This window comes from Talpa europaea (assembly GCF_964194135.1).
Source record: "Talpa europaea genome assembly, chromosome: 11".
Lineage (NCBI taxonomy): Eukaryota > Metazoa > Chordata > Mammalia > Eulipotyphla > Talpidae > Talpa > Talpa europaea.
Genome location: NC_140078.1, coordinates 100,970,995 through 100,984,836, shown reverse-complemented (window position 1 = coordinate 100,984,836; position 13,842 = coordinate 100,970,995). Strand labels below are relative to the sequence as shown.

The window sequence follows — 13,842 nt, the reverse complement described above, 5'->3', positions numbered from 1 at the left end:
CCCAAGGGCCAGCTGCTGGGGGGTGGACTCCATGTGGTGGACCACGCAGCCCTGTCCCCACCCGCCTTCCACGCCTCTCTACTGAGACCACGTCCCCTACAGCCCCCACCGTTTTTTCTCTAGTCCAGCGTGAGCTGCAAGGTAGAACTTGACTCTATGAAGCATAATTGTCGCCCCACCACCACCTCCCTCCCCTGGCAGAATGTGAGCCAGAAAGACAGAAGCTCAGAGGAGGAGCAGCCGTGGTTTAGGCATGAGCCTTGCGTTAGTGTGAGGGGTGCTGGGGGGGGGGGGTGAGCACGTTTCTCCTCCACTCTGCTCTGAGGGCATCTGCTCTGAGGGCAGGGCTGCGGGCTCACCAGCCTCTTGAACTGGGTTCAAATCTAAATCCTAAAGGTTATTCTGATACCAGGGAGGGGCGCTGGGTGGGTCCCAGTCCCAGCTCCCTGCAGAGTGGAGGGCGCGCAGGACTGAGCAGGTCGGACCCGCTCTTGAAACAGCCTAGACAGCCCCGGAGTCTCCTGCAAGGGCTGTGGGGCCAGCCCCCTACGGGAAGCCTGGAACTTTCTGCCCTTGCTGCTTCAGCCTTGGGACCTGAGGTCTTACCGTCCCTCCTCGCCCCCTCCACAGGTGTCAGCCCCTGTTCCAGGCTCTCAAAGTCGGGTGTCTCCTCTGGGAAGCAGCGGAGCCCGCCGCCTCACAGCTGCGCGTCCCAGAGGCAGCGTCACACCCCGCTCTGAGCTGAAGCTCCCTCATCACCGGGGCCAGCACAGAGACTGTCACACACAGAACTCCCTCAGTGTCGTCAAGGAGTGATCGAGTGGACAGACGAACGGACGAATGTAAGAGTCATGGCATCTCGTGAAGACACCAGCCATGGCCATGCTGCCAAAATCTCCCCAAGGCAGACACCCCCTCTCCAGCCCTGGAGCCTGGGATTCTTTACAGGATCCACCCCATGGCTGCCACCACCCGGCTGCCAGCCCCCGGGAGGCCGGGGGGAGGGGACAGCTGGCTCGCTAGTGTTGGGGCTCACCCTTAAGCCTGGTGTGAAGGGCTCAGGGGCTCCCCAGTCTGCATGCCCCCCCACCCCCCGTGGCCCCTCTGGCCATCGCCCTGGCCCAGCCTGTCGTCCTATGCCCTTACTTCTGCCAGGGCCTCAGCCTCCAGGGACTTGTGGTCCCCCAGGCTGCTGTGCCTGGTGGAGCCGCCCGTCGCCCTCACGGAGTGCCCTTCCGACAGCGCCTTCTTGTCGGGGTAGTTGATGCTGCCGGCGCTCCCGAACGTCGCCATCCTCCGCTTCTCGGGGCTCTCGATCCTCCCCCGGGTGAGAGGGATTTTGTGGGGGCTGCTGGGGCAGGCGGCGGCCCGGGGTGGCGTGTCTATGCTGGGGCCCAGGCCCCGGGGTGGGCTGTGCGTGTCGCCCCCGCTTCGGCGCCTGGGGATGGCCGCTCCATCCGATCGTAACCGCACTCTGCAAAGGAGCCAGGGACGGGGCGTGGGGCACAGGTCAACCCTCTCGGAGCGCCAGCGACCCCAGGCCCACGCTAACACTAGTCGGGGGGTGGGGGTAGAGCAGAGCCTCCGGCAGCCAGACCAGACCCCACGGCTTTGCCACGAAAGCCAATCGGCTGAGGAGACCCCGCAGGCACGGTGACTCTGCCGCAGACGGGGAGTGCTGACTAGCGGTGCTGCTCACCACGCAATCAACCTTGGCTGCGTGTTAAGTCCCAGCCAGAGGATTGCAAACCTGGGGGCGCACTGGCGGTGGTCAGTCATGCGCATCTTGGGCCCTGAGGCAGGGCAAGCATGGCCAGGAGGTGAGGGCCTGGCTGAAGCACTGAGGCGCGACCAGCTTCCTGCAGCCCGGGAGGGCCCCCCGGGAGTGGAAGGCGGTCCACCTCCATCACCCACCCCAGCCCCCTGTGAAGGGCTATTTCTATGAGTTGTTCAAAAGTGAAAAGGTCACCACGGGCTGGGCCTCTGCACATCTGGACGCTTTCACCCCTTGGGCGGCTGGTGCAGCCACGGGACCGGAGAGGACCAGGAGGGTGAGCCCGTCTGTCACTGCCAGACTTCCCTGTGTCCTAAGCTGTTAAGTGGGCACAGTGTTCCCTGAGAGAGGCTTGGGGGGTATAGGAACACACTGGCAAATAGAGGGTCTACCCCCAGGGATTCTGCTGGGCCCTCTGAGGTCACTGAAGACTCCGGGGCTCGGGAGGGGAGAGCCTGGGGGCGGCAAAGTGCATGGGCACAGACCATGATCAGAGGACCAGGCGCCGGGTGGCCTGGGTGATTCAGATCCCAGGGCCCCCTGTGGGCGCCCAGAAGGAGGGAAGCATGGGTGTAGGGGAGGCAGAGGTACTCGCAGAGAAAGCACCAGAAGAAGGCAGATGGGGGGAGGGAAAAGCAAAGCAGAACAGCGGCCCCCAGAGGCAAGGCCCCATGCAGCTGTCATCTGCCCACTGCAGCCCCGGGCCTGGCATCGGGACAGTGCCCTCAACTGTCCACTCAGCTGAACAGAAAGTGCTGGAAAGAGGCATCGGGCCTTCAGCGGAATTAAACTCCTGAGCATTTTGACCTGCTGTGGCTGGTTTCTCTGGCCTGTCCCGAGCGCCCCAGTGGCTGGGGGCTGGGTAGGGCGGGGCCTGTGACCTCTCCACGGAAACAGGCAGAGAGAGCCACGGGGAGAATCTGACTAAGGAAGCAGGGGGAGCTTTCCTCCTCAACTCTGCTCCTTCCTTCCCTGTTCCCTATTTTTTTTTTTTAAAGCAAGCACACGCTCCGGCCCACGCCTGCCTGCAGATGGCGGCGTCCCTCACCTGGCGGGAAGGTCACGGGACAGCCTGGCCACACACCTGGAGCAGAGAAATTGGCAGAGGGGGCCCCACCCAAGGGAGGTGAGGAGTGGGTGTCAGCCCCAGCACCGGAGGCGGCGCGAGTTTTCTGTTGGGGCTGAGATTTCTTCAGGGGCTGGGAGCTTTACGGTAAGGGTCAGAACTCCCGTCTTCACGGGGAGCAGGAGGCGGCGCACGCACTGCAGAGGCAGGACAGAGCTCGCCCACCGGTCACGCTCCCCACTTGTCACAATATGCCAATTTCTCTCTCCTCTGCCTGGACCCCAACCCAGATCACTCAGCGGGCATTCTTGGACCAGGTCTTGGGCAGAACAGCGACCTGTGTCCTAAGCTGTTAGGGCCACCCCTGGGGCACACCCAGCACCCCGTCCTGACCCCTGGGGGAATGCCCCCAGGGGTCTCCCTCTTCCCTCCTGCCCCCTGATTCCGCCCAGTCAGATAAGACCCACTTGGTACTGGCAGGAAAAAGTGAATCTGCCTTCCTACCGGCCCATCACGCCCCCAAAGCCGTAATCTGAGACGTGCTCCGTGGGGGACTGCAGGTCGTTCTTGGAGGACCCCTTGTCATCCAGCAGTGGCCCACTGCTCGCCTCGCTGTCCGCCTTTTGGCTCAGGCTGTCAGAGAAAGCGTCATCCCTGGAGAGAAGGACAGATATGATGAAGGGGGACCCAGCTTGCAGGGAGGGGTTCCTGGTGGTGATGGGGGGGGAGGCTGACCTGGTACCCATGGTCACTTACACCCACAGCTCAGGATGAGACACATCCCATGGGGCCGACGCCCCACACGCCCCCCGCTGCCCTCAGGAGACTCCTCTGTGCCTCTACACCCACCCGCTGCTTTGTCCCCTCCTCTGGTTCTCCCCCAAGCTAAACGGGCAGCCCCAGCCTCCTGCGTGCGGAGCCCCCTCCCCTGGCTCCCTGTGAAGTGGGGGGCGAGGTTAAGCAGGGAGGAAGAAGGGGCCTCTGTCCCTGACCTCCCCACCAGGACTTGAGATGATTGTAAGGTGGCTTGCAGCATATTGGGGTGCCCTGCTGGCCCCTACCGCTGCCCCTCCCTCCTCAGGACCTGCCCCTCCGCAGAGGCTGGAACCTCACAGGACGGAGGCCCTCCAAGGCTTCCTCTTGGGGTTTCCCTGGCTTGGACTTTCCTCTGGCTCCAGACCCTCCCCTCTGCCTGTTAGTTCTGCCTTTGCCCCTCCCTGGAGGTCCAGCTTGGTGGCTGAGTCCTCTCTGGGTCACGCCACCTGCCCTGCCTGAGGCGCGGGGTTTCCGGGGCACAGGAGGTGTGTGGGCTTTCAGGGCCGCAGGGGGGGCCAGGCCTTTTTTTTTAATGGCCAAGTTGTCTAAGAAACGGGTCCTCGTGAACTGGTACTGAGGGGGTGACGGCTCCCACCAACCCCGAGAGGCCGGCTGGAGAGTGTGGGCAGTGGCTAGGCGGTGAGCTGCCCCCAGGGAAGGCCCGGGGGATGGAAGATTAGGGTCACAGGGAGCCCCGCAGGCTGGGGGGTGGGTCAGGTGTAGGGCCGAGGGGCACCTGCTGGGTCTGTTCCCGGAGGGAGGGCCCTGGGTCCCCCGAAGAGGAGTGAGGGGCACCCAGTCTTCCGGAGACCAGCTGTGCTTCCTCAGGAGAGCCCTGGCTGGCCCGGCCCTCCCCTTCGGCGCTGACCCCGCTCACATGTCCTGGACCACGATGTACTGGTGCGGGATGAGCCCGTCCACGCCGTTGTGCCGGCCCTCCCACCAGTCCTCGGAGGCGCGCTGGTACAGGAGCAGCGAGGCCCCCTTCTTGAAGGACAGCTCGCGCGGGGACCGCCCCGCGTAGTCGAACTTGGCGATGGCCTCGATCTGCTCCGCTTCTGGAAGGAAAGAGCAGGGTGAGGTCAGCGGGCGGCCAGGGCGGCAGGGACAGCAGGCTGGGGACAAGCTCGCGGTGGAGTCGGGGTGCCGGTCCTGGCTCAGACCCGCTCCCCACGCTGGGAGCTCAGGCCCCTCGTCTGACTTCTCAGAACGGCGCGTGGGGCTGCTTCCCCCTGCCCCCAGCTCTCACTGAAACGGTGTTGTCAGACGCTGCCCTTTCTTCTCCCCCTAAGGCCACGCTGCTCCATTTCCCATGGAGCCCTTTCCTTCGTCCACTCACGACACCTGCAGACGTCTCGAACCTCCTGCGAGGTCAAGCCGGTGGCCCGTGTGGACTCGCGTCCCGCCAAGTGTGAGCACTGCTTCGCAGGATTCCTAGGGCTCCTCAAAGCTCGCTGGTATGGACTGAGCCGTGCACCCTGACATCCACAGGCAAGACCCTAGCCCTCGGCGTACACCCCAAGATCCACAGGCAAGAGCCCCAGCCCTCGGATGCCTGCAGTGGGCATGGGCCTTCCGGAAGTAACGGCGGTCAGACGGCGGCCTGGGGAAGTGCCCTAACCCCACAGGACTGTGTCCCTCTAAGTGGAAAAAAGGCACGGGATTGTGTTTTCTCTCTTCCACATGTGCATGCACACGCGCGCGAGCACACACACACACACACACACACGCAGTGACGGCCCTGCTGCGGTAAGCCACGAGGGTGTGGCTCTCGCCTGTCACTTGCCTGTGTGACCTCAGGTCGGTCCAGAACCCCGGGCACCTCAGCTGCCTTATATCTGAGAGGCAAGGCACAAGGTGGGCGGTCTGTAAGAGCAGGGGCTCAAGTCAGAGGGCTGTGTGCTCTCGGGGTTCCCAGGGCCCCCCTAGAGCGCAATTCCCCACACTGCAGAAGGAGCTGATGTGAGCCTGGGCTCCAGGAGTGTGGAGCCAGGTGGCTCGGGGTCTGGCCTCTGCCCTTCAATCGCCAGAGCCCCAGAAGCCCCTGGGCATGGTCTGGCGCTGGGGGAGGCTGAGGAAGGATGGAAACTGTAAGGGGAAGAAGAAAAGGAGGAGCCGAGCCGAGCCGCAAGCCGAGAGGGAACGTGTGTTTGCAGACGTCGTTCTGTAAGCGTGGGGTCGAAACGGCAGTAATAGCGACCATTTATGAGTGAGCCCGTTATCTGGGTTTATGATACCAAAAATAGGTTATGTGACTCCCCGCACCACGCGCCCACACACTCCCCACACTCAATCCCCTGCTTCCCATCTCAGGAAACAGACCAGGGGTCGTCCCCGCTGGGCCCACACCTAGCTCCCAGCGTGCGTGTGGGCCCTTCACGGCCTCCCAGGCTGACCGGCCTGGCTTCACCCTGTCCTCAGTGTGGCCCATGCCCACCCAGGGCTCCTGGCCTTTGTTTTTGCTGGGGAGAGCCATTTCTCCCCACAGCAGCCAGAGGGAGCTTTTAAAATTGTCAATTCGATCATGAATTTCTCTTGCTCGGATCCTCTCAAGGTTTCCCGTTGTGCCTGGAACAAATGTCTCCTCGTGGCTGCTGCAGCCTCCGAGCAGCGGGCCCCAGAGGTCCCTGCAGCCTAGGCCACTCTCCACTCTCCCTCCACTCTCTCCCTCGCTGGGTCTACTGCCCCTCCGCCCCCAGCACCCTTGACCTCTCTCTTGCAACGTGTATTGTGACATTTTTCAAACACAAGGTCAAGTTGAAAGGATTCTGCGTGAACATGACCAGACCCACCAGCTACAGGCGGCCATTAGCATGTGACTACACCAGCTCATGACGCACCTCCACCCTCCATCCCCCTGCCACCCATGTGGCCATCTTAATTTTTAATGAATTTTAAAGTAAGTTGCAAACTTTAGTAAAATTTATAACTAAACACTGCAGTATTAATATTCACAGAAACTTCTTGGTGCTTTTAAAACACGCCTCGCTTTCTCCAGCCCCAGGGCCTTTGCACTTGTTATTGGCGCTCCCCGGGGAAGCCCTCCCACATCTTTGCATTCATTCACACTCAGCGAACATTTATCGACACTGGGCCACTTCCCACGTTTGCTCAGGTCTGTGCTGGGATGTCACTGTCTCAGCCAGGCCTTCCCTGACCCTCGACTACGAAAGCACCAAGCGGCAGCTCACTCTCGAGACCCGCTCCTGCTTTACTCTTCTTAGCGCTGATCACAGCTTCAGCTCGCGTGTGTGTCTGCACGCGTGAACTTGCTACTGTCACTCTTCCTACTGACATGGGCTCTGTTAGGACAGGCGCTTTACCTCTGGCTGGTTTCCTTCTTTGAGGACAGTCCCTGAGGGAGGTAGGCAAGCAATACATATTTGTTGCTTGCATGAACAAACTGCTTTTACTATGTGCTAAAAGTTCTGCTTACAGCATCACATTCCATCCTCACAACGGTACCTGCAACCCTCCTCACTCTCCAGGCGAGGAAACAGGCTGAACTGCAGTGATGCCTCCAGGGCGGGTCACACAGTAGAGAGTGATGAGCTGAGATCTCAAGTCTCAGATATCACTCGTAGAGCCTTCTGGATGTTTCTGAAACATGCCAAGTTTATTCCTGCCACAGAGCCTTTGCATCTGTCCAGTAAAATATGAATATTCATATGAACTATGTTGTATGTTGAGATTCGATTCAGCGCTGCTTGTGGAGAGGCTAGCTGTGCCCATGGGTGCCCGCGGGCCCTACAGTGAGGAGGGTGGGCGAGGCCAGCCCCGAGCTAGGACAAGCAGAGGCCCGTCCAGAGGGTTTAGGGACTGTCACATCTTAGGAGGTCCTGAGGGAGCAGAGCAGCTGCGGTCAGGGAAGGGCCAGAGGGGAGAGGCTGGAGGCTGGAAAGGTGTGGAGGTTGTTAGAATATTCCGGCTTTGTTTTGGAATCTGAGGCTGGATGTTCCACAAGCCCCAGATCCTCTGCCCTTCTCTACCCACTACCTGACGGGAGGCTCAGCCCCGCCTCACCATGCCACACAGGAGAACTTACTCAGGCACAGCCCTCTGTACGGGTGAGCCAACAGCTCTGCTGCTCCCAGGGCTTCTGTGCCCCTGCGCACCCAGCCCACCTGTCTCCAGACAAGAGAGCGCAAGTGTCCTCAGGCCATTGGGCAGAGGCCAGGGTGAGCATGAGTCTCCATCCTCTCTCCTCTTCCCTTGCTAGAGTCACACAGTACCCTAAGCTTGGCCACAGGACCCTCTTTTCTCCTCCTCTCGCCTGTGGCTGCAGTTTCTTCTCTGCCTTGGGCTTTGCTCCCCGCTCCCTCTAAGACTGACATTAGCAGTAGGGTCACCATCACCCTCACCGTGGAAGGGGACATGTTGACCCGCTTCTTAGTGAAGCTTGCAAAAAGTACAACAATCACTTAAAAAACAGGAAGTGACGATACATCCAGTCATAGAAATCTGTGAAAATTTGGTCAGAGAGGCCAAAGGCTGCGGCATTTGAGACAAAGCTACTCCCTCCTCCACCAGCTCCCACAGGGAGGGAGGTAGAGGCTCCACCGCAGATTGCTGCAGCCCCAAACACAGCCCCTCCACCCCCAGCTGCCAGTCACAGGGCTTTCTTCTCTGGAGGAGAGCAATGCCTCTCCTCCTGTGCCCAGTGACCCATTCTGGGGTTCCAGGGGGTGCAGCAGAGACACAAGATAGAGGCTCCTCCTTGGCCGTGGCCCTAACGAGAATCCTGGAGCCCTGGCCCCACTGGTCCATGTGGGAGAGGTGAGCCAAGAGGACCTTTCGCCGCTGCCTGCCCCTCTACTCAACCCCTGGAATGGGGGTGTCACTCAGAAGCTTGCTGAGGTCCTACTCCAAGCTCCAGAGCTCTAATTCAGAGATATTTTTGTGGGCCTGGGGGAGGGGGGAAGCAGCTATATAACAGCTTCTAATCTCTTCCCAAAGGGAGGCCGGCATTTGCAACAGAGCGAGGTGAAGCTCACGTCCAGGGGCATGTGCCGGAGCAGCGGCGGTGGTGGAGAAAGGCGCTGGGGCAGGTCCGCAGACGTAATGAAGACGAGCTGGAGCTCGGGCCAGCCAGCTCGCCGGTGGTAAGCAGGGCCAGGGCGGCTGAGAGGCCCCTCTGGCGTGAGCACCAATGTGCAGCACTCGCCTCGGAAACTCTTCCTTCAAAGGCGACGGCTTGATTTGATTAGTTTGTAGAACAATTTATGACCGAGGACATGATTAATATGAATAGAGCAAAACATCCAGCAACGAGTGGAGTTTAGCAGCTGGATGTGGTCAGGGAAGGGGAAGCCCCGAAACCGCTGCCCTCCCGCGGCCGCTGTGGGCGCCCCCAGGCCGTTTCTCTCCGAAGACGAAGGGCAGGCTGACGCGTGCGGGGAACAGCGACGTCGCTGAGACAGTCTGTGAGTTAATCAGCAAGTACCGGTGCAAGTAACAACAGCAAGTCCCAAAGGGCGGGGAGCAGTGCATTTGACAGCAACGTGTTGTCTGCAATGTCCAGTCACTTGTTTCCTTACTATTTTAATGGAAATTAAGATGTTTTCATGGGCCCTAAAGAGCCGTGGGCCTGGGCTGTGCTGGCCGCCTGAGGGCTCGTGTTACCCACATGACCCCTGACCTCAGTCGGGGTCCCCAGAGGCCCTAGGGCTCTCTTTTCCTAGCCTGGGGGGTGAGAGGGAAGGAAGCCCCTAGAGCCGGGCCTATCCTGCTCTCCACACCTCCTGGGTCAGCATCCACTCGAGTTTGGCTTCATCTTTGGGGCGCTCAGTATGCTGGGGACGCTCTTACCACCTGGCATTAATACTGCCTCATGGGAAGCAGCTCCCAATTGGTCAGGGAGCTCCTCGAGGACCCACGTGCCCAAGGCCCAGCACAGGCCACTGCAGATCAGACCACGGGTACGGGAGGGGCAGAGGGACCAGACAAGGCCACAGACACCCCTGACTTGGGCAGCCGGACAGGGTTACACGGGCCAGCCCGGCACATGGGTGGGCCTGAGTGGGCATCAGGGGCACCTGCAGGAGGCCCCACACACCCCTCTCACCTTCATCACTGGTGTGAGGCTCGGTGCCGTTGTCATGGTCAACTTCGTCAATGGTCCCCGGCTCGCTGTGTGGGCTGTCACTGCAAGGGAACACGGAAAGGGGCCTTGTAGGCCACTGTCCACCCTCTGCCACCCTTAGTCTCCCAAGGGCACCTACCCAGTCACCACCGGCCCTCACCCACATCCGCCCCAGGCCCCCTGCATCCCATCTTCCTCAGGGAGCTTCCTATAGAAAAGCACTCCCAGCAGCCCCCCACCAACACCCCCAATCAGAAGCTGCCCTGAATGAGCTTCCCAGCTCTGGAACTTGCTGGCTGTCTTCCATCCTAGGTGTTCTGTCTGACCCAGAGGGCAGAGGGAAAACCCTGGTGGTTGTCCTTGGAAGGACAACCAGGCCAGCACAGAAAGGAACTTGGGAGCGCTGAGCTGTCCATCTAGCCTGGCCCCTTAGTGTCCCAGCAAGGCGACCCCCCAGCAAGGTGGGGTGGCCCGAACAGGGAGCAGGGTGGCTCAGGGGGCTTTGTGGGCTGTGAGCCAAGCCCAGATCAGTCCAGGAAGAGGGACCAGGCTGGTGACCTGGCGTGGCCTGGAACAGATTCGGTCACGCATGCACAGAGACAACTTCACAGGTGCAACCCTCTTGCCAGGTAACAAGCTTCTGGAGGCCAGGCTCCATTCACAGGTCAGTCAGTTCCCACGGGCCACCAAGTGAGCCCTGCACAAGCCAGGCACAACGTGAGTAAGGAGGGACTCGCTGATGGTAAGTGGGGCCAGGCCTGCCCCACGGCCAGGAAATAAAACTGCTGCAAGCTGAGAGGTCTTCCACAGGAGCAAGTGAGCAGGGACAAGCATAGCAAAGGAACCCTGCACAGGGTGGTCAGGGAGGGCTTCTCGGAGCAGGTGACATTCACAGCGCCGCTTAAAGGCACTTGGACTTTATTATGAAGAATTCTCCATCACCGTCTGGAAGGTCCAGTCTGCACGATGCTGTAAGAAGACCCTTCGGAACCAGGTTCCTGCAGCCCTTTGGGTCTCATGAACCCCCTCATCACACAGAGCCCTCACCCAAATGGAACAGCTCATTTTATTGAACACCACAAGCCTAAAACTCTCTGCGCTCACTCCTCACCTGGCCAACTCCAGTTTTTCAGCATTTAGGTGTCAGCTCAGTCTGACTTCCCCAGGAAGCTAATCTTGAGCCCCACACTGACTCAGGAGCCCCACTTCTAGAACAGCCCATTTTCCTCCTCCCTGGTCAGCACTAATTCTGCTATAATCATGTCCCACCTCCCAGCCCAGGGAGGGCCCCAGACAAATGTTCCTTTGTCAAATGAACAACTGTTGTCTGTTGTGAGGAGACCCTTGGCCAAATGCCCCCTTCTGACTTTGGAAACACCTCTGAGATGACGCCGTGATTGGTTGCTTTTCTTCCTTGTGAGACACGTGGGCTGGGGGTGTGGTTATTGTGCTTTGCTCTTTGACGAGGCTCCTGAGCTGTTAGGTCCCTCCCCAGAACACGGATCGTATGTGCTGCAGCCACAAAGGAGAAGCGGGCACGGCACGGACGCTGTGGGCAAGCCTCCCTTGGTCTGGGAGGCCCGCCTGGCGGCTGTTCGATGCCCGGCTGTGAACAGGGTCAGAACTCGCTCCCGTGCTCAGATGCTGTTGAGGGCTGCCACTGGACCTCCCTAGGCCCGGGGTTTCTGCTGGGAAACACGAGCTGGACCTGCCCCCACCTCTGAAGCAGTTGCCCAAACATGCCCACAGAACTAAGGTGATTCCCAAGTCCAGGAGAGCTGTGACAGCCACAAGATAGACTCGCTTGCAGACGCCTGGCAGAAAGCAGCACCGGCGAGACCTAAAAATAAGGCTGTGCATGGCTGGGGTGGGCACTGAAGAGAGAGTAGGAGCCTTTTGACTGGTCCATTGGTCAGTGTTCAGAATTTCCAGTCTTCATACATTTTTTTTTTTAAAGTTCCTGTCTTCACCACATGGTAAGGCCTTGGCCTGGGGAAGGTGGTCAGCCCTGATTATGATAAGGTCCTAAAATTCTTCCCCCAGAACCCAGTGATGCCAGGGTGATGCCAGGCACACCAAGGCCCAGCTGACCTCGTGGGAGCTCTCAAAGCAAGGCCCTCACCCTGTCTGGAAAAGGGAACTCAAGAGCCCCCTCTCAGCCCATGAGATCTCGGTGGGCTTGTCCACTCCTCTACTGCCAGAGACGTCCTCATCTGGCCAGTGACAGTATGACACGCTGTCCTAACCAGTGGGGTTCTGGACTCAAGTTTCAGCCGGGAGACATAGTCTTGGCTCTGCGTTGGAGCATTTGGAAAGGACACTGGGGGTGCTGAGAGAGGGGTTCTGAATCTAGGGCTGCTGGCTGCCTTCTTGAAACCACCAAGGGAGAGGCTACCTAGAATGAACCAAAGCAGAAGAAAACAGAGCCAAGGGAGGGAACATGTAGGACTGAGTCCTGAGGATACTGGTGAGTTCCTGGATCCAGCTGCACCTGAAGCCAAGTTCCCAGACTTTATAGTTAAATAAACCAGTAAACTCCCAATTGACTTGTATTTCTGCTCTGAGAGAACCTTGACAGAAGCACCTATTTTTCACATGACGCCGCTGCAAAGCTCAGATGAGGAAATGCACGTAGGACTACAAACTATAACGCAGTGAGAAAACTGAAGCATTTCTTACCATTCCCATTCAACAGCAAGCGATGATGGCAATGACAATATTACGAGGAACAGAATCTTACCAGTATTCTTCCCCTCCAGCCATGCATTTTTCATACACGGGTCCCTCCAGCTCCCGGGGGCTGGGGAAGATGGCTTCATGGTGGATGATGATGGTTTTGATGACTTCGTTGACGTGGGCCTGGCAGGACACAGGGTCCTGCCCGTCGGGGATGTGCATGAGGGTGGGCCCGAAGCAGATGGCCAGGTTGTAGGGGTCCATCATGTTCTCGTCGCTGTACTGCGAGAGGCTACGAGAGAGGAGGGACCCACGAGTCACCGGGGAAGCCAAGTCCTCCCACTGTGCTTTTTCTTGGGGGGAAGGGGCAGCTACACAAATCCAGGAGGGGGCCATGTTCTGCTATAAGAACAGTTGCCCTTGCAGCAGCCTCAAGACGCCCCCTCCCAGAGGAGGCCCCAGTGGAGTCAGAGCAGGGACCCCATCCCCAGCAACTCACTGATTGAGGAAAGCAAAGAGGTATCTCATGACCACGATGACCACACGGGGAAGGGTGACGAGGATTTGTTGGATCTGGTGCACCCTCTCAGCTGGGTTCTCCAGTTCTGGAATGTAAAGGGGCATTTCAGGTGCCTTCCACCCTCAGAGAGCAAGGGAGCCGCTGTGATGAGCTGTCCCTCCAAATCAGCCGCCTACGTCAGGAGGAGCCGGCTCTACTCTGGTTCTGATGTGACACTGGCCTGGCGATTCAGGGCATCGTCCTCCTCTGGCCACGGGAGTGGACTCAGGCAGGGGTAAGTGGCCTAATCAGAACCCATCAGAGTTGACCTTTGGGACGTTGAGAGCAGAAACCTAGAGAGAGGAGCCCTCGTGAAGTTGGCTCGGGGAAGCAGCACAGAGAAAGGGGACTGATTCCTGCTGATGCCACGTGACATCTGGGTCCAGTGGGGATGTGAGCCACAACCGTGCCCTTTATGGATTAAGCCAGTGTGAGTTTCTGACACCTACAACATAGGCAGAGACCATTTTTTATTAAACTTGTTATAAACACGCTGTAGCACAGGCCTAGCCCACAGCAGGAGCTCAGGCAATGAGTGTGGAATAAATAACCGGTGCTAGAGCTATTATTGCTCGACCAGCCTGGCAGACGCTTCAGATTTTAGTCTCTGACCCCTGTTCTCCCAGAGAGGTAGAAAATGATATTGCTATCAGCCAGGCCAGGGCTGGGGGCAGCAAACTGGGCGTGGAAGGAGAGGCCACTGCATGGTGGGCTCTTCCTGGCACTAAGAAGAACGAGCTGCAGAGCACAGAAAGCATGCCTGTTTCTGTCACAGAGAACAGGCTTTTGCACCAGCCCTTCCCCCAGCGTCCACATCTGCCAGTGTGTTCCCTACCAAAGATAGCTTTTCCTCTTCTCTGTGCCGAGAC

At 59.2% G+C, this 13,842-nt stretch overlaps 1 protein-coding gene across 3 annotated transcripts in view; it reads right to left on the bottom strand.

Moving 5' to 3' along the window:
• The window catches only part of SRGAP3 (SLIT-ROBO Rho GTPase activating protein 3), a gene marked incomplete at both ends in the record, with an annotated part of 162,377 nt that overhangs the window by 1,404 nt on the left and 147,131 nt on the right, over nucleotides 1-13,842 (bottom strand). For all 3 annotated transcript variants that reach the window (XM_084247703.1, XM_084247702.1, XM_084247704.1), the window contains 6 exons: nucleotides 1,147-1,474; nucleotides 3,345-3,494; nucleotides 4,534-4,714; nucleotides 9,721-9,800; nucleotides 12,479-12,706; nucleotides 12,914-13,019. In XM_084247703.1, coding sequence (XP_084103829.1) covers nucleotides 1,147-1,474; nucleotides 3,345-3,494; nucleotides 4,534-4,714; nucleotides 9,721-9,800; nucleotides 12,479-12,706; nucleotides 12,914-13,019 — 1,073 coding nt within the window. The remainder of the gene's footprint in view (nucleotides 1-1,146; nucleotides 1,475-3,344; nucleotides 3,495-4,533; nucleotides 4,715-9,720; nucleotides 9,801-12,478; nucleotides 12,707-12,913; nucleotides 13,020-13,842) is intronic.